Source organism: Podarcis muralis, chromosome Z (assembly GCF_964188315.1).
Source record: "Podarcis muralis chromosome Z, rPodMur119.hap1.1, whole genome shotgun sequence".
NCBI lineage: Eukaryota > Metazoa > Chordata > Lepidosauria > Squamata > Lacertidae > Podarcis > Podarcis muralis.
In genome coordinates, this window is record NC_135673.1 from 1,814,254 (window position 1) to 1,839,040 (window position 24,787).

Sequence of the window (24,787 nt, forward strand, 5' to 3'; positions counted from 1 at the left end):
AAGGGCAATGGAGGGAGCCCAATTTACCTATAAATAATGCAGACCAGCCATGCTGTTGTTTGGACCTTTAATTTTTTTAAAAAAAAAATTGGTATAAATTATTTGCTCAGACATGGGTTTGTCGTGTCACTGCTGAAGCTCTTCTTGGGTGTGGCCCCTCTGGATCTTTGCATTCGTCCGGCCTTCATCAACCGGGTGTCTTTCAGATATTTTGGGCTGCAACTCCCCTTCAGCCCCAAAGAGCACAGCTGTATGAGGCTAGGGCTAAATAATGGGATCTGTAGAGTTCAAAACATCTGGAGGACACCAGGTTGGTGGGAAAAGGTCAAGGGACCCCTGGCCATTAGGTCCAGTTGCGGACGACTCTGGGGTTGCGGCACTCATCTCGCTTTACTGGCCGAGGGAGCCGGCATACAGCTTCTGGGTCATGTGGCCAGCAGGACTAAGCCACTTCTGGCGAACCAGAGCAGCGCAGGGAAATGCTGTTTACTTTCCCGCCAGAGCGGTACCTATTTATCTACTTGCACTTGGACGTGCTTTCAAACTGCTAGGTGGGCAGGAGCAGGGACCGAGCAATGGGAGCTCACCCCGTTGCGGGGATTCAAATCGCCAACCTTCTGATCGGCAAGTCCTAGGCTCTGTGGTTTAACCCACAGCGCCACCCATGTCCCAGCAGGTTGGTGGGTAGGGTTGCCATATTTCATAAAGTAAAAACAAGACATCCCAAAAGTTTTTTTAAGGAAGACCCCCAAATTGTTGAGCTTGTTTTTAAGGAAGCCACCCAAGATTGTGTTGTGTTGTTCCCTGGACGTCAATTCCAGCTTTGAAATCCCAGTAACATCCAGGAAAATCCAGATATATGGCAGCCCTATTGGTGTGGGCTAATCTAGGGTATGTATGTATGTAGGGTGTGTATGATGTATGGAAGTGAGAGCTGGACCATAAAGAAGGCTGATCGCCGAAGAATTGATGCTTTTGAATTCTGGTGCTGGAGGAGACTCTTGAGAGTCCCATGGACTGCAAGAAGATCAAACCTCTCCATTTTGAAGGAAATCAGCCCTGAGTGCTCACTGGAAGGACAGATCCTGAAGCTGAGACTCCAATACTTTGGCCACCTCCTGAGAAGAGAAGACCCTGATGTTGGGAAAGATGGAGGGCGCAAGGAGAAGGGGACGACAGAGGACGAGATGGTGGGACAGTGTTTTTGAAGCTATGAACATGAGTTTGACCAAACTGCAGGAGACAGTGGAAGACAGGAGTGCCTGGCGTGCTCTGGTCCAGGGGGTCACAAAGAGTCGGACACAACTAAACGACTAAACAGCAACAACAATCTAGGGTGCTTCCAGAAGTGGGCTTAATATTGGAAACGAGTCATTGGCGGCAGGGGGTTTGAACTTAATTACAGTGGTACCTCGCAAGACGAATGCCTCGCAAGACAAAAAACCCGCAAGATGAAATGCTTTTTTGTTTTTTGAGCTGCTTCGCAAGACGATTTTCCCTATGGGCTTGCTTCGCAAGACGGAAACCTCTTGCAAGTTTGTTTCCTTTTTCTTAACACCGTCAATACAGTTGCGACTTGACTTCGAGGAGCAACTCATAGCACACGGTGTGGTAGCCTTTTTTGAAGTTTTTGAAGACTTTGGTGATTTTTGAAGCTTTTCCAAAACTTTTCCGACACCGTGCTTCGCAAGACGAAAAAATCGCAAGACGACAAAACTCGCGGAACGAATTAATTTCGTCTTGCGAGGCACCACTGTATACTTTCTGAGGAAAGGATAGCATAGAGAAAGAGACTGTCATTTTGATGCTGATGAAGTTGAGCGGGTGCAGCGAAGAAAGTGCATGAGCAGCAACAACAGCAGCAGTCTCAGAATAAATACCGGGCTGGAAGTGCCCCCACTGTGAGAAAACCAGCCCCAGTCCTGTTTCTTCCTAGCTCTTGCAACTACAAAGTTCTGGGCTGAACTCAGAAGCAAGAGGAAAATGGGTCATTGGTCATAGGCATGACACTTCACAATCCCACAAAGGACCCTGCAGTCTGTCAGAAGAGCGCTGCAGCAGAGTCAAACTAAAGCAGTTGTCCAGTCTAGTAGGCATGGATAGCCTTATGCAGGGGTCAGCAAACCTTTTCCGCAGGGGGCCGGTCCACTGTCCCTCAGACCTTGTGGGGGGCTGGACTATATTTTTTGAGGGGGAACAAACATTGAGTCTCCCCTCCCTTCTCCACAGCACCGGACGAGCCCCAGTTGCTGCTTACCTGTGCCTTGCAAGCGGCAGGGGCTGGCGGTGGTGGAGGGACGATGAGTGTCGTGAAAGGGCTGGCTCCGGAGAGGGGCTGCTTAAAATGGCACTCAGCCAACCACAGCTCAACAAAGCCCAGCCCCCTTCCTCCTCTAGGCAGGGCAGGGAGAAGCCAGGAGGAGGGAGGGAGGAGGCGCCGTCATGGTGCGAGGGAGGGGGGGAATGGCGCAGCCCGAATGATCAGAATCCCCACACCGATCCATGCGGCGATTCCCGGACTATCCGTGGGTCGGATCCAGAATGCAGTTGGGCCGGATCCAGCCCCCGGGCCTTAGTTTGCCTACCCATGGCCTTATCCATCCATCTGTCCAAACCCCTTTTGAAGGCAACACAGAATATGGTGGCCTTTAAATACTGACAATGTGGCCCAAGTGTGTGTGTCCATCAGGTGCATGAAGTATTATTCTGAGAGTCAGGCACACACATCCACACACACACACACACACACAGTACAAGTTGTGGTGTTGGGGGAATAAACAGTGGAGTTAGAAAGAAAGGGAATGCAGAAAGAATGTAGCAATCATTCCCTTATTAATAGTGACTGTTCACAAACACACAAACCAATAGTTGATAACATAGACATTCTGGCATTGGGAAGCCAATTAGTGCACGCATGTGATAAAAAAAATTATTGTGCTGCTTCAGTCCACAAGTATTATCATAAAACTTCTTCAATCATTGCAATGGTCTAAGGACTGCAATCTCTCTCTGAAGTTCCTGTGTTCGTAGATAGCCACCTTTTAGTCAGTTACAGATACGGTCATACCTCAGGTTGAATACGCTTTGAGTTGAGTGTGTTCGAGTTGCGCTCTGCAGCAACCTGGAAGTAACGGAGCACATTACTTCCGGGTTTTGCCGCTTGCGCATGCACAGATGCTCAAAATGACGTCATGTGCATGCGCAGAAGCGGCAAAAAGCGACACACGTGTGTGCAGACATGCCGTCGCTAGTTACGTTTGCTTCTGGATGCAGACGGGGCTCCAGAACAGATCCCGTTCGTATCTAGAGGTACCACTGTAGTCAGTTACAGAGTGTCCTAGTAGTGTCAAAACAGGGTCTACAATATTCACCGATACCTTGCTGGCTGGTGGGTTTCCCACATCTTTTCTCAGAATTCCTTTACACATTCCTGGACTGAGCAATGATTGAGCTCCAAGCAAGCCTGGAATAGCAGGAGTTGCTACTGCCCCAGAGAGACTAACAAGCAACTCCTTTCAGACTTTCAGATTTCTCTTCCTCCCACAAGATGGCAGACTCACAACATGTTAGAAGACCCAGGACAGAAGGAACTGCAAAACTAGCTGCAGGATTCCATGAAACTGAAGAGTGAGGATGAAAGGAGGGCAGGTTGCTTAGGAGTTGCTAGTCCAGGACAAAGATTGATGAAGACTCTTTACAGCTATATCTTAGTAAAGTGAAAGAGAGGCTGTAGCTCATCACTGGCCTCCCACTTTTAAGCTAAAGCACAGCAATCTCTAGTACCGTATTTGGGGAACCACAATATTTCAACTGCAAAGCCTAGCAGAGATTCATGGACAGCTGTGAGTCCACAATGACTCCCAGGCTGCACACCTGGTCCTTCAGGGGCACAGTGACCCCATTCAGGACCAGGGATGTTTCTTGTGAAGCAAACCCACTTCCCCAAATGCTAAAATTCGGCCTAAATTCTCACAGTGTGAAAATATTACTCTCGATAGCTTCACCCCGTCCTTTCAATCATCCCAGTGACTTGAAATGTTTTATACTGTGATGCCAACAAAGGTATTTGATTTAATTTGATTCCCAGGCTGAATGCTCATTAAATAGGTCACTGTGCAGGATTTCCTTCTCAGGAATTTAAAGCTGCCACATGAAAGGGGCACATAACAAACACCCCCCCAAAACTCAGGAAATTCCAGGCAGGTGATGCCTGAGGATCTTATGCTGCTGTGTACATGCCATCATAATAAGATGCCCATTTTTAACCTTACCCGCGTGAGGCGAAATGGGAACATGCCACCCTGTGCTGACACTGGCACCACCAGACCCCACTGCCCCGTCACTGCTGAAGCTTACCTTCACGAGGTCTCATGAGATTTTGGTGAGCTCTTGCAAGATCTCATCAGAAACCAGTTTGCCTACCACCACTTCTTCTCCGCTGCCAGTGGAGGCAGCAGGGACTGCCGCTGCTCAAGGTGGTCACCAGGGATGCCAACTTGAATAAAATATAGTAGGGGCCCAGGTAAGCCCTGCCCCACATACAGTTGTACCTTGGGTTGAATGTGCTTCAGGTTGAGCGCTTTTGGGTTGCGCTCCGCGGGAGCGCGTTACTTCCAGGTTTCGCCGCTCGTGCATGCGCAGATGCTCAAAATGACGTCACGCGCATGCACGGAAGCAGCAAAACGTGACCCGTGCACGCGCAGACGTGCCGTCGCATCTTACGTTATATTCAGGATGCAAATGGGGCTCCGGAATGGATCCCGTTCGCATCCCGAGGTACCACTGTAGTTGATCACATGATGCAGTGCACACTCACTTTTTGAATGGTAATGCCCAACAACCTGGGGGGACAGCCCCCTCAAATATTTTATTGTGGAGTCTGAAGCCCCCACGGCCCCAAGGAGTTGGCTCCTATTGCGTTCGCCTCACCTTGTGGGCGGGCCCTGCTTACCTGAGTACCCTGGCAGGCAGTGACACTGATAGCTGTTCACCAGATCCACACAGCTCCCTCCATTCTGACATGGTTGGGATGTACATTCATCAATGTTGAAGAAGCAAGTCTCTCCTTCAAACAAAAAGAAATTATGTTAGACGTCCCAACTATTTCCTCACCGATTCAATAATCTACACATAATTCAGTTAAGCTTCACTAATGACAAATATACAACGGGTGAACTATTTTTTACATCCACCTTTTCATTGTTGTTGTTGTTATTTCAATTTATTAGTCACTTGCCACATAAGAGTTTCCAAATGACTTATAAAATTATAAGAGAATAACACAGAATCAGAAAAAATAACAAAGCATTGCAACAGTAAGCGCTGAATGGTAAGAGCCTATAAAATGGAATCAATAAAATGGAAAAACCACAGCAGCAAAAACACATCATCCGTAGACAGCACTGTGAATTACTTAGTTTTAAAAAACTACAAAATAGAAGTAAAGCCAAGATGATGCACACACTCAGAGCCCCAGGTCATAGAATTTACAAAGCTCTTTGATCAAGCATCTCCTCTGGAGCATTCAGAATGAAACATGCGCTCCACCTGGCAGTGTACTACTTACCATCAAAGCCTGGCTGGCACCTGCAAATGAATCCAGCAGCTTCCTGGTAGGTGAAGTGCAGGGGGAAGTCTATGTGATCTCCGTAGTAGCTCTGATTGGACCGTTCAAAGCACTGGCCCCCATTGAGGCAGGGCACAGCGGCACATTCGTCTACATCAACCTCACAGTGTTCCCCTACGTATCCTGGGGACAAAAAAGCAAAGGGGGCAGGAGGCCAGGTGAGCTGACATGTGCCTCATTTGTCACAAAGCAATGGGCTAGATCTAGGAACCCCCTAACCCAGGGGTTGGCAAGGTTTACTTCACCTGGGCTAGTTCACTCCAGCGGAGATCCCTCCGTGGGCCAGATCGTGCGCGCGCCTGTGATTTTCGGCGCCTGTGCAGACACAATTTCCGGCACCACGGAAGCGAGTCCCTGTGCCATGCCAGTTTAGCGCAGCACGTGGGGACTCACCAAGTGGGTGGCTCATTTCGGGGGCAGCTTGTGAGCTGGTTAAACGACCCCGGTGGGCCGCTTGGTTGGGCCTTAGGTTGCCCATCCCTGCTCTAACCCAAACACTCCATGCTCAGGGTCATTCTGTCCACCTAAAGAGATGCCAACAAGACGTCTTCCTTCTCTAGCAAGTTATTCTCAGGGGTGCTTTGCTCAATTGTGGTGGCAGGGGCATACCTAGGGGTTGGGCAGGTGGGTCCCAGCCAAGGGTCCAGGCCCCAGGGGGCGCAGAAACAATGCCTCTTCACTCTGGCTTGGACTAGGAGCCTGCCTGCCTGCCTGCCCATGTACTCCCTGGCCACTCCTCTGCTGTTCTGTGCAGCCAGGTGAGTGCATAGGCTCCTCTGGGCTCCTTACTCAGCAGAGGAATCTGGTCACTGGTTTAGGCTACCACAGAGGAGAGAGGTAGAACAGAACAGACCCAACCCTGATGGCCGCAGATGATTACTGACATAAAGCAAAAGGTGCCGAAAAGCAAAAATTTAAACAACCTTATTAGAAAAACTAACCAATAAACTGAAACTGAGACGGGGACAAATAGAAGACGCCTTCACCCTGGCATGGTTCCTCTTTATCACATACACAGCCTAACAAGACAACGACAAGTATCCGCTGACGGCATACAAATCAATCTGGCTAACCTGATCCAAACACACACACACACAAAACCAAATCTCACTACAGCCAACCAAAGACAACCAACCACTCCCTAGGCCAGGGGTCTGCAACCCGCGGCTCCGGAGCCGCATGTGGCTCTTTTACACCTTTGCTGCGGCTCCGGGGCGGATACTAGCAAGGGGAGGAGGCGCATTGTGCGCCCCGACACTCCCCACTGTGGCAGGCGCTGTACTGGCTGTGACGTCGCATGGGGGCAGTGCGTGTGTTAGTCACGCACTGTCCTGACGTCACCTTCCCGATTTTGCGGCTCCCAGGTTGTTTTTCTTCGGAAACGGGTCCAAGTGGCTCTTTTTGTCTTAAAGGTTGCAGACCCCTGCCCTAGGCCAACCCTCAACCTCTCTCACCACCAAGGAAATACAACAAGCGAAAATCCACACAAGTGACACTGACATAAAATCCCACACATACACTAAGTAGAAGAATAGAAGCATTGTCACCCCACCCCACTCACAATTCCCCCCTCTCCCTCTTTCTCCCTCATTTCCTCCTAACCTAATACTGCACACAACATTAATGAAACTGATCTGTAGAAAACACAACTTGAAAAAAGAGACAATGCACATATTTTTGTAAACCAAGAAATATTTAATAAAAATATATTTTTTTATTAACAAAAAGCAAAAAATTGAGTTTCTGGTTCATGGTCTCTTCTGGCTTTGGAGGCACCAATACAGCTCCTTGTCAAGGGTGCAAGGGGGCCTAGGTATGCCTCTGGGTGGTGGTGGGGCACAGACTGAATTTGGAGGTGTCCACAGTCAGCTTATAGTGAGTGGAGACTTACCAAACTACGGAACCTTTCATTCCAGTCCCCTGGCTATGTGCTTATCACCATCACCCGTTCTTCCATTATGACTTCCCTCAAAGAATTCTGGAATTGTAATTTCATGTGTATGTGAAGAATTCATTCATTCATTCTCTCTCTCTCATATCCAGAGCTTCCCAGCTCAGAACTACATTCTCTGTAGATTCCTGAGAATGATTTGAGCAGGTCGGTGGGGTGTAGCCAATACTAGTCCTACTCAGAGTAGATCCATTGCAAAGAGTAGGCCCATTTGTCTTAATGGGTCTACTTTGATAAAAGTTAGGTAAAGGTAAAGGGACCCCTGACCATTAGGTCCAGTCATGACCGACTCTGGGGTTGCAGCGCTCATCTTGCTTTATTGACCAAGGGAGCCGGCGTACAGCTTCCGGGTCATGTGGCCAGGATGACTAAGTCGCTTCTGGAGAACCAGAGCAGCGCACAGAAACACCGTTTACCTTCCCGCCAGAGCGGTACCAATTTATCTACTTGCACTTTGACGTGCTTTCGAACTGCTAGGTTGGCAGGAGCAGGGACTGAGCAATGGGAGCTCACCCTGTCGCAGGGATTCAAACCGCCGACCTTCTGATCAGCAAGTCCTAGACTCTGGGGTTTAAGGGACACCACCCGTGTCCCTTAAAACCGTGCCTTAAAATCCGTAGTTAAAACCGTGGAACACTATTGCACAGGAGGCAGTGATGGCCACAAACCTAGATGACTTCAAAAGAGGAATAGTAAAATTCACAGAAGAGGAGAAGGCTATTGCCTGCATCCCTTTTTTAGTTAGCTGGAGATAAAACAAAGCGTTGTGCTCATACATCACTGAACACAGATTCATGGAGTCACACAGCATGAACTGGCACGACACCCATCCCTGCCTGCATTATAGAAGGACTCCTGCTGCGTAGAAGATATGCTGGCAATCAGAACAAGGAATGGACAGACCTGCCTACTTTGGTTTCTCCTGGCTTCTCATTTTAGTCATCTTCACCACATTGTTCCATCAGTTTTCAACTTAAAAAAACCCACAACTATTTAAAACATTGTTTTAAATGTCCCCTAATTCCCTATTACAATGTGTATATTAATTTCACTAGTATTATATCCACACTTTCCCCCAATACATACTGTTTTGGAGGCAGGCATTGAAGAACTGCATCATGAATTTTGGAGAAGCACAGATTTCAAAGCTGTATTTCATTTCAAATATTGTATTGAGACCTGAGCATTAAATAGGTCTGCAGTAATGCAAACAAAACCAAATCTCGCTCTCCCACTCCCAAATCACTATTCAGGACCCAGAGCCAGACTTCTGGGAAGGCAGCATGGAAGGTCAGTCACCCTTGTTGAGATAATTGAGGTGATTAACAACAGCTACTGTCTATTATATTATCTCTGATGAACAGAGATAACAGGGATTAACTTCCAAATGCTCTGGAAGGGTAACTACCCACCATGGAACCAATAAACCTACGAGGAACACAGACAGGATGAGTGACGAGTGGAAGAACCATAAAGGTAAAGGTAAATTGGCTTTATTGCCTCACTTTATTGGCCGAGGGAGCCGGCGTACAGCTTCTGGGTCATGTGGCCAGCATGACTAAGCCGCTTCTGGCGAACCAGAGTAGCGCACGGAAATGCCGTTGACCTTCCCACCAGAGTGGTACCTATTTATCTACTTGCACTTTGACGTGCTTTAGAACTGCTAGGTTGGCAGGAGCAGGGACCGAGCAACGGGAGCTCACCCCGTCGTGGGGATTTGAACCGCCGACCTTCTGATCAGCAAGTCCTAGGCTCTGTGGTTTAACCCACAGTGCCACCCGTGTCCCTTGGAAGAACCATAACTTTGCCCAAATACCACATAATAGCCCTAGAGGTCAGTCCTTAGGGCAATGACCAGCAAAATCAATTTTCTTCATTTATTTTTGAAACTCCTATAAATTACTACTAAGACTATCTCACTGTCAGTTAAAATGTTCATTTGATATACGACCCGGCGGTTGGCTTACGAGGAGACATCATTAAGGGGCTAAAAATGAATAAAGTAAGAAGCATGCTCTTAAGATACATACTGAATGAAGTTTTTCAAACAGCTAAGAGTTTCTCCAACTCTGAGAAATTCTTATCTCATTGTGCTCTATTCCTAATTCTCCATCTCACTGGCGAATGTGCTGTTTATAATGTGAAACTACATGGTTGCCTGCTGTGGGAATTTGAGGCATGCAATCTCAGATAAACAAGAAGTGTGTGGATTTCTGAGAGAGTACCCAGGGTGGTGAAAGTGCTGAAAAATACCCCATTGACTATCACTGTTGTACAGAAATTATTTGATGAAAAATTGGAAGAAATTAGAGCAGAGATGTGTAAGATGATTAACAAAAATGCCCTGGACAAAGCTGAGGCCAGATAAGTTACAGAGTACTTGGGGGCAGGGGGAAATACTGGTGGAGAATTGCCAGAAGAGGAAAATGGAATGGTAAAGTTAGAGGCAATAGATGATGAAATTGAGAGGACCTCCATACAGATGCCTGAAGGAGTGAGACAGCTAAATGCTGGAGGAGGGGAAGGTATCCAGGGATGGAGAGACTAAGAAATATCCTGAGCTGGCAGTTGAGGAAGAAAGGATTCTACATTTGGATTGAATTTAGAAGAAAAAGCTATTAAGCCTCTTGTAACACTTTTGGGAAAGGAATGGCAAATGAGGAAATGGAAACCATCGTGTGTGTGTGTTGTTGTTGTTGTTTTTTAAAAAAACACATATAAGGATGGAAAACCATGGCCAACAGGAAATGCATTTGGAAGATAGGGATCTGGGTGTGAATTAATGACTTTACTGTAAGTAAATAATTATGGATCATTGTCTTAATACATAACAACAGTAAATAAACCCTTGAGGGAATAAAGAACAAGGACTGAATGTTTCTTAATCTTGCAGTTAAAGCTGTGATATTGGATTGGAGGAAGACTATTGTTGACTTTTATCCATAATAATAATAATTAGAGAACCTCTTTTGGACTCCTTGTCTCAAAAGAAAAATTAACAAACCTGAGATGCCCAGTCAGGAGACTGGAAAACATCGCCCAGCAGAGGGAGGGTCAGCTGGATTGAGCACTCAGCTGTTCTGAAGAACTCTTGTATATATAATTGACAGAGGGATAATAGGAAGTCCTTTTTACTTATTTCTTTTTTTAAAAAAATCACATTCCCCCCCCCCTCATTATTTCCTTTAATAGCCTTATCTTTTTGTTCTGTTTCCTTTTCCTTTTTCTGTTTTGGTTTTGGTTTCGCTCTGCTTTGATTTTGTAATGTTTTGTGTTGTCCTCTACTCAGGGTTAAGGAGGGGTTAACATGCAGATGAAGGTGATGGACAGTTGACCCTGCGTGAGAGGTAGGGAGGTGAAGATCTCCCAGGGTGGAAGGATGGGAGAAGCAAGGAATCTCCCAGGTGAGAGCTGGGAGGGTTTGGCTCTCTCTGTGTGGGACAAGTTAAGCTTTGCCTGTGAAAGAGGACTTTGTATTTCTTTTCTTCTTCTTTCTCTGTTTTTGTTTTAATAAGTTTGCTTTGTATTGTATGTACTATAAAAGGTCTTAATAAAATCTTTTACAATAATAATAATAATAATAATAATAATAATAATAATTATTATTTATTATTTATACTCTGCCCATCTGGCTGGGTTTCCCCGGCCACTCTGGGCGGCTTCCAACAGAACACTAAAATACAATAACCTATTAAACATTAAAAGCTTCCCTAAACAGGGCTGCCTTCAGATGTCTTCTAAAAGTCTGGTAGTTGTTGTTCTCTTTGACATCTGGTGGGAGGGCGTTCCACAGGGCAGGTGCCACTACCGAGAAGGCCCTCTGCCTGCTTCCCTGTAACTTGGCTTCTCGCAGTGAGGGAACCGCCAGAAGGCCCTCGGAGCTGGACCTCAGTGTCTGGGCAGAACGGAGAAAAGGAGAAAAGGACCCAGAGCCCTGCAAGTATCTTGTGTGATGGTTTCTGACTTCTGGGACAAGATTAGGATAATGAATAAATGCAACAGAGCCTGGGAAAGCTTTTGCAAAGTTAGTAGAGCCTGGAGGTTCACTGCCAGATTTTCACAGGATTGGGGATGAGTTTACTGCTGGGCTGAAAGTCACAGGGACATGTTGACTTCACTTTTGGAAACAGCTTTTGGACTATAGGAGAACAACACAAAGACTTCACCCACCTGGCCAGCAAACACAGCTGTAGCATCCAACCCCTTCCAGGCAGGTACCGCCATTCTGGCAAGGCTGGGAGGCACATTCCAAGATATCCAGCTCACAATGTTGCCCTTCAAAGCCCGTGTTGAGGCAGTCACACTGGTAGCTGAGGATGAACAACAGCACAGAGCCATGATTCATGGTTAGGGAGCCTTTGCCACCACCCATGGAGAAAGACCCTTTTCAGGAAATGTTGGAAGATTCTGGACAGATGAAAGGAAGTACAGTGGTACCTCTGGATGAGAACGGGATCCATTCCAGAGCCCCGTTCGAATCCAGAAGCAAATGCAACCCACATCCGCGCATCTGCACGTGCACAGGTTGCGATTCGCCACTTCTGCGCATGTGCATGACATCATTTTGACCGCCTGCGCATGCGCAAGTGGCGAAACCCGGAAGTAATACTCTCCATTACTTCCGGGTCGCTGCAGCGATGTTGGACTAGATGGGCCACTGGCCTGATCCAGCAGGGTCTTTTTAGGTTCTTATGTCTTCTACATTATGCAATTCCACATTTCAGTTCTTGAGAACTCAGGAGTAAATAGTTGTGGTCTTCATTCCAAATAAAGTGGGCCTTGCAATGAGGGAGGGGAGCCCCTGCCCATTTTTGTTTCTCTCCATTTCTTTATTTTCCAGCCTGAAATTCAGTTGTCCACATCTCCACGTCCGTTTGAAATTTATTTATTTGCTGTATTTTTTTAAAAGGTCTTCATGAAATTTCATCAGCATTAGGTTCAGATTTCTCCTACTGTACATATTTTTGAATTGAATTTTGCCCACAACATACATTTTTGCAAAGCAGTTCCCCTTAATAACACATATTTTTTAAAACTATTTTCAGTAATATATGCATTGATAGGCACACTTTTCCAAAGCATGTGCATTATTGCTCACATTACTGTGAACTTCAGTTTGCAAATTGTATTGGAAAGTGTGAATTAGGGAGTTTCACCTATAAATGAGAACTGAATTGAATTTCCCTCCATCCTTACCTGCAGCAAAATATCACAGCATAGACTGTTGCTGTTGATGAGTCCATGCATTCCCTCCCAGCCTCCTCCAGCCCAGCTTCCCCTTCTCTCTCCCCCACCCCCACCCCACAGAGAATTATTAAATATTCCACAGACCTCAAACAAGCTCAGCCCCCATTGGGCCATTCAGAGTGATTTCCCCACCATCACCTTTGTACTACTGCAAACCTTAAAGGTAAAGGTAAAGGGAGCCCTGACCGTTAGGTCCAGTCGTGGATGACTCTGGGGTTGCGGCGCTCATCTCGCTTTATTGGCCAAGGGAGCCGGCATACAGCTTCCGGGTCACATGGCCAGCATGACTAAGCCGCTTCTGGTGAATCAGATCAGCACACTGAAACGCCTTTTACCTTCCCGCCGGAGCGGTACCTATTTATCTACTTGCACTTTGACGTGCTTTCAAACTGCTAGGTTGGCAGGAGCAGGGACCGAGCAACGGGAGCTCACCCTGTCGTGGGGATTCGAACCACCGACCTTCTGATCGGCAAGTCCTAGGCTCTGTGGTTTAACCCACAGCGCCACCCGCGTGCAAACCTCAGGGTCTCCCTAAGCCTCCCTGTTCTGCTGGAGATGGTAAACTATGTCATTCTCCCCCTGAAGACGGGAATTCATTTATGTTAAGGGGTTCCTCGTATATGTCTACTGTTTGAGAAAGTTCTTCTGATGTGTTATGTGAGAATAAAAATGGTCCCCACTCCAGCATCACCTGCATCAAAAGCAGGTAAGGCAAGTAATTCAGTCTGTGCACAAACCAGATGACAATCTGGGTCTCTTGGAAATAAAAATAAGAACTTTGGGGGAGACAGAGATGGCATTTGCCCTCAGGGGGTGTTAGATGCTGCCTTCCATGCCCCACCCTCCTGCTGCAGGAACCTTCATGGTGGAGGTGCTGGCAGATGAGCAGTGACACGTTTCTGGGCTTTTGAGTCTAGGCATAAAAAGGGGGTGCTGAATATTGCCTTGTACGGCATTTTACTTATATTGTGGGGGGCTGGACTACATGACCCTTGGGGTCCCCTCTAGCTCTACCATTCTATAATTCTATTGAGTCAGACCACTGGGCACCTTCTAGCTCAGCATGATCTGCAATGACAAGAAGCAGCTGTTTGGCGCTTCAGACAGAAGTCTTTCCCAAACCTACCTGGAAATTTCATGGGTTGGGACCTTTTACATGGAAAGCAGGTGCTCTATCACGGAGCAAGTTTTATTTCCCAATTGACAACATCCCAGAATAATACCTTCAGCTCTGGGGGCAACTTTTGAGTGTCATCAGTTGATCTAACGGTAAGCTTTACACTCAGCTAACTTTCTTCTGCTATATTTTAAATGAATTGTTGAATTGCTAGTGCTGCAGTGGCAATACTAAGAATTACTATTATACTGTACTCTTGAGTTTAGACAGCTTCTTTTCTGCAAATGCAATTTAGCCACAAATGCATCTGTGGAAACCATGGTATATACTGTAGATAAGCTGGGGGGGCAGGGTTGGGAGATAACGGGAGCCATATCAAATCCTGCTGGGTGAAGCCAGAGCCACTCACCTGTTGATGAGGTCGAGGCACCTTCCCCCATTGAGACACGGGTGGCTCTGGCACTCATTGACGTCCACCTCACACTGTGCTCCCTCATACCCAGGTGTACACGAGCAGGTGAAGAACCCAACGTGGTCACTGCAGGTGCCGCCGTTCCAGCAAGGGCCCGACTCACATTCATCAACCTCCACTTCACAGTGCACACCTTGGTTGGAAGAGCAGAAGAAAGAATGGTGAATTGACAGGAATATTCACATGCCACACTCTTAAATTTTTCAGTGCTTTGGAACTTTAACTTCCTTGTTCACTTTACAGGAGAACAGAAGCCCAACAAGTCTGAAGGGACATAGGAAGCTACCTTTATGCTGGGTGAGACTACTGCCTCATCTAGATCAGTATTGTTTACTCTGACTGGCAGTGGCTCTCTGCAGAGTCTCAGGCAGAAGTCCTTTCCCACCCCACCCCACAGGAGAGGCCAGGGTTCGAATCTGGCGGCAGGTGCTAGGCCACTTGTCAGGGAACTGCCATCAGCTCAGAGGCAAGAGATGGAAGGGCAGTTGTGTTATAGGGAGCCTCCGAAAATCTTGTGAAGCAGTTGCTCTTCCGGCGAGGAGGAAAGCCCCACCTCCAGTGGAGAAGAGGTGCAGGGACCAGGGGATGCTAGGGAGAGCCTCAACACCGAGCCTGAGCAAACCGGAGAGGCGGGAAGTACGCCCCTGCCAGCGCCCATTCTGTGCAGTAGTCTTCGGCGCAGGGAGGGGCGGAAAAGGCTGGGGGTGACGTGACTTTTATGCTGGGGCAGGTACAAAGACTGACCACTCCCAGATTCTCCTAGCGATTGAGCCAGACATTAACATACAACACTCTTCGTTGTAAATAGTTTGCACCAAGAATAAAGCCTGGAAAAGACAGGTCGGAGTCTTGCCTGATTACTCTCGAGCAACCACACCAGCATCTGACACCACTGAACCAGGACCCTTCCTCCAGAGCAAAGTTCTAATGCCCCTTCACTGGCCAAGCCAGCTCAGCACTGTGCCATTACCTCCAATTTCAAAGGTGGGAAACTGAGCCTAAGAGAGGATTTGACCTGCTCAAGTTGTTGCAGGGGTGAAATTCAGGGAGCCACACCTACATGCTATGTGTGGGTGGTGCCTCCAGTCTGAGTGCACTGGAAACCCCAGCATGGACCTCTCTGCTGCCAGGAGGGATATCCATCCAGAAGCGAGGGTGCCCCCCATAAACTCCAAATGAGATGGGAGTTGTGTAGGAGTTAAGTGGGTGCTATGGGGCCTGATTGGGCTCCTGTAGTTTTCTCCTAGTTGTAGCTGCTGAGTGGAACTTTCCCCCCAGTCTAGTGATGTTGCAATAAAGTGAGGTTTTGTTTCAAGGCCTGACTATTTTCCTTCTGAACCCCCAACTCAATAATGAGGTAAGATGCACCCTGGCCAAACTTTAAGATGGCCTTGAAAACACACTAAGGGCTTGTCCACACTTCCGCATGTTGTCTAGGAAGCATGTGTCTGAGCAGTTTTCTGCTTGTCCTGTCCTTTGTAGGCTCCACCCTTGCCTCTCTGCTGTCCCCCAGAAAACCTTCTTTTTAGCACTGAATCAGAGCAAACATCAATGTGGAGAAAACTTGATTGATATTTGTTGTGATTCAGAGGTAAACACTGGGTTTTCCCATGGCAAAGCGGCAGGACAAGTGGAATTCTGGATGAGCCCTAAGTCTTGGCAGTTTTATGGAAATGTTTTAATTGGTCTGCAGAGACTCTGGTGCAACATCTGTTTGCTTATGTTGTGGTTTTATGTGGGTTCTAAGCCGACTCTTTTCATATGCTGGCTATTTTTAAGTTTATTGGGTTTTTAAACAGTGAGTTCTTTTGGAATTGCTCACTGAATATTGTTTAGTATTTATGTTTGCCACTTTGCAATATGCCACATTTTACTGAGAAAGCAGAATAAAAATCTTATAAATCAATGCATTTTGTTACTATTTCTTTAAAAATAGTGCTTTTGTCTAAGCAGTCATTAAGAATATTAAAGCAGTGTATGAAAGACAAAACTGCCCAATGCATTATATGTGAATGTGTGTGATTGAATGTCTGTGTTTAATTGCTTCTTCATTATTGCTTTTCTTTTTACATTTTTAGCTGCTTCTATTTTATCTGTAAGATGCCTTGAGTCCCAATCTTGGGAAAAAGGCAGGAAATAACGATGATGATGATGATGATGATGATGATGATGATGATGATACAATAACATACACCAACACAGTTTCTAATCTCCACCATGGCTGAACAAGTGTTGCAACCAATACTGGGAATCAGGTGGGTGATTCAGGTGGGTAAATAGGCCCCTGTTCTTTCCAGAAACACTTCCTGAGGTTTTTGGTTACCCATTGCAAGGCAGCAACCATTTAGATGCTTCTGCAGACCTAGTGAGCCTAAGCAGTGGGCCGCTAAGGAGCTGCACAGAAACAGCTATTTGCAGGCTTGGGGGAAGGCTCACAAAATATAAGAGGGGTTCTGATGTAGGCTGCCCTGTCTCTGGCATCATGAGCTGCTTTAGCATCAGGTTTAGCATCAGGCCTGAGCATACATCTCTGTGCTGGCACCTGCCAGTCCACCTAATCCTAGTTTCTGGCAGAGTTCTGCTTCACAGCAGTCGTGGCTACGCTTAATCCACAAGGAATGTGCAGGCCCCCTAATCTGGTGGATCAAGAGCTGTCGAACATTCAGCAAACTTCCTTGCATCCCATCTTGCCAAAGAAGGCTCGGCCAGATGTCCGTGGCCACAACCCCATGTTTGTTGTGGGGGCATGCGAAGTGTGACTGGGTGGCATATGGATGTCAGACAAGGCTATGGCCAGGTGTCAACACACAGCATGCTTCAGTCACCAGGGAGGAGGTGGCCCTACAAAAGGACACTTTCTCTTGCCATTGCCAGATCACGCTACGTTTCAGCCAAATTTAAGCTTGTGGGTCTGAATATTTTGTTTCAAAATGCTGTTTGCCTCCCATCCAAGTAGCAATTGCCTCGTTTGAGATGTCAGATATGCAAATATTTTTAATCTTCATGTTCCACTCTAACTACACAATGCTCAGAGAGCAGCATCAAGGGAACTATGCCCTCTCCTCCCCGCAAGTCCCAGACTTTGGATGACCCCCCCACCCCCCTCTCACATTCACACACACTTTCCTATGACAGATGCAAAGTTTGGCCACAGAATCAAGAGACTTGAATAAATCCAGTGCTGGATAATCCCTAACAAACGTCCGTCCAGACTCAGCCTGAAACCCCCTGTCCCATGTAAATTGGTTCCACTTGTTCCTCCTAATAGTCAAGCACAGTCAACTCTCCTCTAGCTGAAGTTCCACCACTGACCTTCCTTCTGGGGCCCTGCCACAAGTCCTTGCCTTCGTCCTTGCAAAGGCCATTCAGGTATTTGAAACATAGTGATAACATCCGCTTTAAAAATAGCTCAGTGCCCGCCTGCTGCACCAAGCTTGGACAACAAAAGGGCATTGAGAACCATTCTTGCCCAATGCTTCCTGCCCCTCCCCTGCAGGCTTGGCGAAAGGTACAGCCCAGCATCTTTGGATGGAAGGCCAGTTTCCCCAGCTTGGTGCCCTCCAGGTGCTTTGGACTACATTGGCTCCCAGTACATTTCCGAGCACAATTCAAAGTGTTGGTGCTGACCTTTAAAGCCCTAAACGGCCTTGGCCCAGTATACCTGAAGAAGCATCTCCACCCCCATCGTTCTGCCCGGACACTGAGGTCCAGCTCTGTGGGCCTTCTGGTGGTTCCCTCGCTGCGAGAAGCCAAGTTACAGGGAACCAGGCAGAGGGCCTTCTCGGTAGTGGCGCCTGCCCTGTAGAACGCCCTCCCATCAGATGTCAAGGAAATAAACAACTTTTAGAAGACATCTGAAGGCAGCCCTGTTTAGGGAAGTTGTTAACGTGTGACATTTTAATGTATTTTTAATCTTTGCTAGAAGCCACCCACAGCCAGATGGGTGGGGTACAAATAATATATTATTATTATTATTATTATTATTATTATTATTATTATTATTATTATTATTATTATAGCTCACATCAGCTCCAGCCAGAAGGGCTGTACTTTTTGCCAGCCCCAAACTAATATAGCCAATCTGGCAAAGGGGCACCAGGTTGGTGAAAACGTTGTTGCTTCCTTTTTGTGGGCTGCCTTTTTTGTCTTTCTTTCTTTCTGTCTGTCTGTCTGTTGCATTAATACCCCACCTTTTTCTCCAAAGGAGTTCAAGGTGGGGTACATGGTTGTCCCTCTCCTCATCCAATCCCCACAACAACCCTGTGATTTAGGTTATACTGAGATATCTTTTTTGAAAAGATATCTATCCGTATTCTGCAAATTAGATGATATAGATAGATAGATGATAGATAGAGAAACTACAAATACGGAAATATTTGAATGCTTCTTTGATCGTCTTTGGTTCTTCCTCCCGTACTTGCCACCCTCTCCTGCCACACCCTCTGAGAACCCCCTGCTCTAACCACTACACCACACTGTCTTTGATTCTGATGATCCAAAGTGGCTGAGGGGTGGGCAGGTGTCCTTTGTTTTTTTAAAGCATTTGCCGCGTTTGCTTCTGTACCTTCCAGGCATCCTTACCCATTTTTGTTCTCAAAACCCCTACTTACTCATCCTGAGTCGGTGTGGGAGGGCGCAGAGAAAGAAAAGGTGGAAACCAGGAATCTACTTAAAGGGAGTGAAATCAAGATGGATGGAATTTCATTCTCTTCTCTCTCCCCCCCCCCCTCAATTTTCTCAGATTCCTCTTGTTGTTCTCCTTGAGTAGAGCAGACTTTTCACTGCCAGGAAAGCGCTTGCCTCCCACACCACTGGGGGCAGGGGGTGTGTGACTGGGAACCAGCAGAAGTGCAATCTGATGCTGCTGCAGCCTCCCCCTCCCCCCCGCCTCCCCACCCTGTCCCATCCCACTATCTTCAGCAAGTCACCCTGACATTCCTTCACAGCAATGTAACTCCTGTAACAGCCCCTGCTGTTTATTCCGCAAGGAAGAGCAAGGTCAGGAAGAGCGCCTGCGTGCTGGCTGGTACCAGGTACAGGCAGGGGCCACTGGGGATTGGATTCCACCCTGATAGCAGAGGTGGGGGTGCAGACACTGAGAAAAGACCCTTGTGGGAGATGCTTCAGCACAAAGCTAGCAAGTGGGGAGTGAATCAGAGCCCATGGAGATGGTTTGGTGTCACAGAACAATCTGGGCTGTAGAAAGGAATTCAGGAGCCCCTTGAACTGCCCATCCTGAAGATATTGGCTGGCTTGAGTATTCACAACAGGGACGGATGGCCAACTTGGGGGCTTCCGGGTGCTGTGGTGCACTACAACTCCCATCAGCTCCAGCAGACAGCATGGGATGATGGGAATTGTAGTCCAGCAACAACATCTACCCTCCAGGAGTCACCACATTGGCTACCTGGGACCGAAGACATTTCTGATCACAGGTGTCCCCTATGACAAGCCATCCTGCTCTCTGCTCCATCATCCCAGGACCACCATCCATGTATAACTAAGTTGCTGCTGTTAATTACCCACCCTTCACCCAAAGGTCCCATGGTGAGTTAGATAAGTAGATAGACAGGAAGATGTTCTCCCTTGTGATCCTGTGGGAAGATGCTGGTGACCCATGAAGTGCCCTTAGTGCACTGGGGGAACCTCAGGCAAGGGGGAGTGAATGTGGCCCTCCAAGCTTCCCTGCCTGGCCCCTGGGACCCTCCCAAGGCCATAAGCCTCACTGGCCATGCCCCACTGCCTCTTTGAGTTGCATCCTCCTGCACAAAGGTAACATGCGCTACTGTTGCCCCACCCACTTTTGCATTTGGCACGTGCCCCTTCCCCTGCAGTTCCCCCAAAGGAACACAGCCCCCAACCTGCAAGTAGTACCTGTGTAGCCAGGTAGGCACTGGCAAGCATAGTGGTCCATCAGGTTGAGGCAGGTGCTGTTGTGTTGGCAAGGCCGGGAGGCACACTCGTTGATGTCTATTTCGCAGCGGTAGCCCTGGAAGCCAGGCACACAGAAACAACTGTACTCGTTAGCCCTGTCCAGGCAGATGGCCCCATTCTGGCACGGGCTAGAGGCACACTCGCCCACATCCTCCTCGCAGTGGGCACCGCTGTGGCCAGGTTGGCACCGGCAGCTGTACTCCCCAGCACTCTCCACGCAGGTGCCGTTGTTGCGGCAGGGCTGGCTGGAGCAAAGGGAAGGCCCAGGCTGGCAGCTGCCCCCACTCGGGCACTGGCAGCCATACCCACCAGGCAGCTCCACACACTGCAAGTGAGGCTGCAGGCAAGGGCTGCTCTTGCACACCTCGCCTTCGCTGCTGCAGGAGAGACCTGCCAAGCCGGGCTGACAATGGCAGGTATAGTTCAGGTGTCCAGGAGTCCCGCGGCAGATCCACTCAGGTAGGCAGGGGTGCCCGGCACACACGTCGTAGAGGTCCTCGCAGTCTTTCCCCACATAGGCTGAGAGGTTCTGGGGACAGAGGCACCTGTAGCCATCTTCCAAGTCTTTACAGGTGCCTCCATTCTTGCATGGAGATGAGGAGCAGATGCTGACCAGCTCAGAGGAGACAAGCCCTGGAGACGGGGAGGAGAGGCAAAGGCAACTGTGAGGCAGCTGGACAGCAGGTGTTGGCGCAGTGTGCAAATGTGCTGCAAATCCTGGTGGGGAGCATTTTCTAGGGAAGGGCTGGGGGAGCGAGAGCTTGGTCGCTTGCTGTCTCCAGTAGCATTTGGGCAAATGCCTACATTGCAATTATTGGCAGCGCTGGTAGCAGTGGCTTGTGGGGGAAGAGGCGAGTGAGGTCAAAGATGTGGAGAAGAGGGTCCAAAGGGTCAAAACCAAAATGGCAAATTCCAGGAGGATTCCTGTATGCGATGACTTGTATTTTTGAGAGTAGGTATAAACTGAAGGAGCCACCCCCATCGTTCTACCCGGACACTGAGGTCCAGCACCGAGGGCCTTCTGGCGGTTCCCTCACTGTGAGGAGCCAAGTTACAGGGAACCAGGCAGAGGGCCTTCTTGGTAGTGGCACCCGCCCTGTGGAACACCCTCCCACCAGATGTCTAGGAAATAAACAACTACAAGACATCTGAAGGCAGCCCTGTTTAGGGAAGCGTTTAATGTTTAATAGACTATTGTATTTTAATATTCTGTTGCAAGCCGCCCAGAGTGGCTGGGGAAGCCCAGCCAGATGGGCGGGGTGTAAATAATAAATTATTATTATTATTATTATTATTATTATTATTATTATTATTATTATTATATAAACCTTTTGCTACACATACCACTTGTAGAGACAAGGGTATGATTCTGACCTTTGTGTGGCATAGAGGTGAGAGTGTTTCACTAGGACTTGGGAGACCCAGGTTCAAATCCCTACTCACTGGGTGACCTTGGGCCTGTCATGCTCTCTCAACCTAACTTACCTCACAGGGTTGTTGCGAGGCCAAAACAGGGAGGGGGCAGAAACGGGTATGCTAACTTGAGCTGCTTTTGTACAGTTCTGATTACCTCACCTTAAAAAGGATATTGTTGAGTTGGAGAAGCTTCAGAAAAGGGCAACCAAAATGGTCAAAAGAATGGAGCAGCCCTCCTACGAAGGAAGGTTGCATTGTTTGGGACTTTTTAGTTTGGAAAAATGGTAAGAGATGACAAGATAGAAATTTATAAAAGTATGCATTGCATGGAGGGAGGATAAGGAAAAGTTTTTCTCCCTTTCTCCTAGCACTAGAACATGTGGACAGCCAATGAAGTTGAATGTTGGATGATTCAGGACAGATAAAAAAAGTCCTTCTTCACACAGCAGTTAAACTGTGGAACTCTCTCCCACAGGAGGCAGCGATGGCCACAAATTTGGATGGCTTTAAATGAGGATTAAACTAATTCATGGAGGAGAGGGCTAGCTTCCAGGTTGGATCTGTGGGTGGGTGGTATAGTAAGCGGATCCTTAATGAATTTTTTTTATTTAATAAACTTATATAACACTTTTTAAGCATTCCCTACCATCACCAAAGTGGTTTTCCAGCCGCATGACATATACATCCAACAAAACCAGGAAAGCAAAACCATAAATATACGACACAAAAATCTCAAAACAATTTTTTGAAAACATTACTAAAAGCAAAGAGTGACAACCCTAATCCAGCAAAATGTAAAAAAGGATCACCACTGGGCAAAAAGTGGGGGAGGCGGTGTGATGCCAGTGTCCTTCACTAGAGAGGATGTTCGTGAACATTTTAAACTGTCTTCGTTCATTGTTGGGGGCTTTGCAAACCCTCACTGCCCCTTCTCTTGAGAGGAGGAGCCGAAGGGCTCCCTTTGTCTGCCCTGCTGACACTTCTGCATCACCCCAAAGATGGTCTGCATAGTCAACTGTGTGGCATATGTGCCACCCTCCTGGTTGCCTGTGCAGATGCTTAGCCTTTCATGCATGCGCGCGCACACACACACACACACACGTTCCTGCCTGTTTTCAAGCCACATTCCTCCGTGAGCTACCTTTCACCCCAGGGTGGGGGGGTTTCCAGGATGCAAGCTTCCGTTCCACCCCTCCGCCCCCGCCAGCCCAGCTCCATGTGACGCTGGGGAATGTGCTGCGCTCCACACAGCCCAGCGCACCCTTTTCATCAGCCCTTTTATTCTTGAATTCCCGCTCAGGCAGAAAAAACAGGAATGACGGAACATGCCTGGAATCCGCTGTGGCAATTAAGAGTGGGAAGCGCAGGCAAGCCTCTCTTAATGAGCAGCCAGGGAGCGCTTCGAACAGGCCTGCCCCCAAAAGGCACTGGCTGCTGCAGCCACAGAAGACATAGCTGGATGGGGTGCGCCTGGAAAGGACCCCCAGCTGCAGGTGGGGAATAAGGTGCTGAGCTACACCTGCTGCTGGGTGAAGGCTGGAGCCAGAGAGGCCAGCAGTGGCAGCACCTGGATGCAGGTGACCACAGGCACCTGACAGAGGGCGGTTCTCTGTTTGAAGGACTGCCCACTCCAAGCCCAGTTTGATGATCTAGAGCCCTAGAGATCAGGGTCAGCTCACCCATGAGGCAAGATGAAGCAACCGCCTCAGGCAGCAGGGTGCACAGGGGCAGCAGGTCCTGATGTAGATCTTTCTCTCTCCCCCCCCCCCTTTTCCCTGATGTAGATTTTCACTCACCCCTTCCTCCCTGGTGTGGAGGGGGACAGACACCACTTTATGGTTTGCTCAGGTGCCAAACTGTCTTGAGTCAGGCCTGCCTGCAGCTGCCCATCAATGGTGAGCGTCAGCAGACTGAACAGGCCCACAGCTTGCCTGGTCACAGTCCTCCCCGCTAGGGCAAGATGTATTGCATTTCTGTCAAAATCACGTTGTTCTTTCTAAAACTGCATGTGCAAATCTGTCTTTTCAATGATACATTTTCTCTCTTTGGTGATGCATAACTGCTCCTCCAGCAACCAGGATGGTTCAGGAAGGGAGAGGCAGTAGGACTAGCCAGCAAATCAAAGTCTGGTACCAGTCAGAGCACAGATTCACCTTCCTAAAGCAGAGGGGTGCTTCTCTCCTCCCCCCGGGGCAGTCCAAGGGGGGACGGGGGACGGTCCACCCTTCCAAAGGGGCGGGGTGACAAAATGCCGACCCCCCCGATCGGCGGCACCCCCTGAGGTGCGCCACACCCCACATGGGCGGCACACCATGCCCTCGGGCCACGCCCCACGCCCCTGGGATGACCGCCGCTCCAGGTACCAGAGCAGGTTGCTTCACCTCTGCCCCCCCCTCACATCTTCTTAGTTGCAATCCCTAATCCCAGATATCAGGTCTGATTGTGATTATTCAATGGGTAGGAAAAGTATGCTTTCCACAGCTTTAGGTGCTGCTGCTGCTGCTGCTGCTACGAACAGGTTCAATGCCTCTGCTAAAATTCACCCCTGCATTGTGCAAATGCTGAGAGAAACTGCACTATTTGTTCACACATTCTGGTGCTGTTAAACAGGTTGCAGGCTGAGTCCTGGACTGGGTCTAGTTTTGTTTAGCTCTGGCCAGAACAGGGTGCAAGATGTACTGTTTAAGGTCTGGGCAGTGTGACTCAAGGTAGACCCCTACAAGCAATAACCCTGCAGAAACCATGCAGGGAGCAGAACCACAACCATAACCAAAGATCACATCCAGGGCCTGTGAGAAGAGCTTCTTCATTTGTCTCTACATTAGGCACACAGCACCCTGCAAATCCAAAGCCAGTTGCACAGCCATGTACATACACGCCTCTCTCTTGGGAAGCAGCACTGAGGACTGTCAGGGACCATGGGAAATACATAAATAAAACACAATGAATAAAGTCACATCATAAATGCCCTGCTTTGTTCTTGAAATGAGACGTTTGCATCCGAGAACTCACCCTTTTCCATAA

At 48.2% G+C, this 24,787-nt stretch overlaps 1 protein-coding gene across 1 annotated transcript in view; it reads right to left on the reverse strand.

Annotated features, from left to right (window-relative positions):
* The window catches only part of CRB2 (crumbs cell polarity complex component 2), a 70,027-nt gene that overhangs the window by 32,208 nt on the left and 13,032 nt on the right, over positions 1 to 24,787 (reverse strand). The window contains exons 2-6 of the mRNA XM_028714487.2: positions 20,288 to 20,980; positions 14,351 to 14,546; positions 11,748 to 11,887; positions 5,567 to 5,749; positions 4,952 to 5,065 (exon numbers count right to left, since the gene is read on the reverse strand). Coding sequence (XP_028570320.2) covers positions 4,952 to 5,065; positions 5,567 to 5,749; positions 11,748 to 11,887; positions 14,351 to 14,546; positions 20,288 to 20,980 — 1,326 coding nt within the window. The remainder of the gene's footprint in view (positions 1 to 4,951; positions 5,066 to 5,566; positions 5,750 to 11,747; positions 11,888 to 14,350; positions 14,547 to 20,287; positions 20,981 to 24,787) is intronic.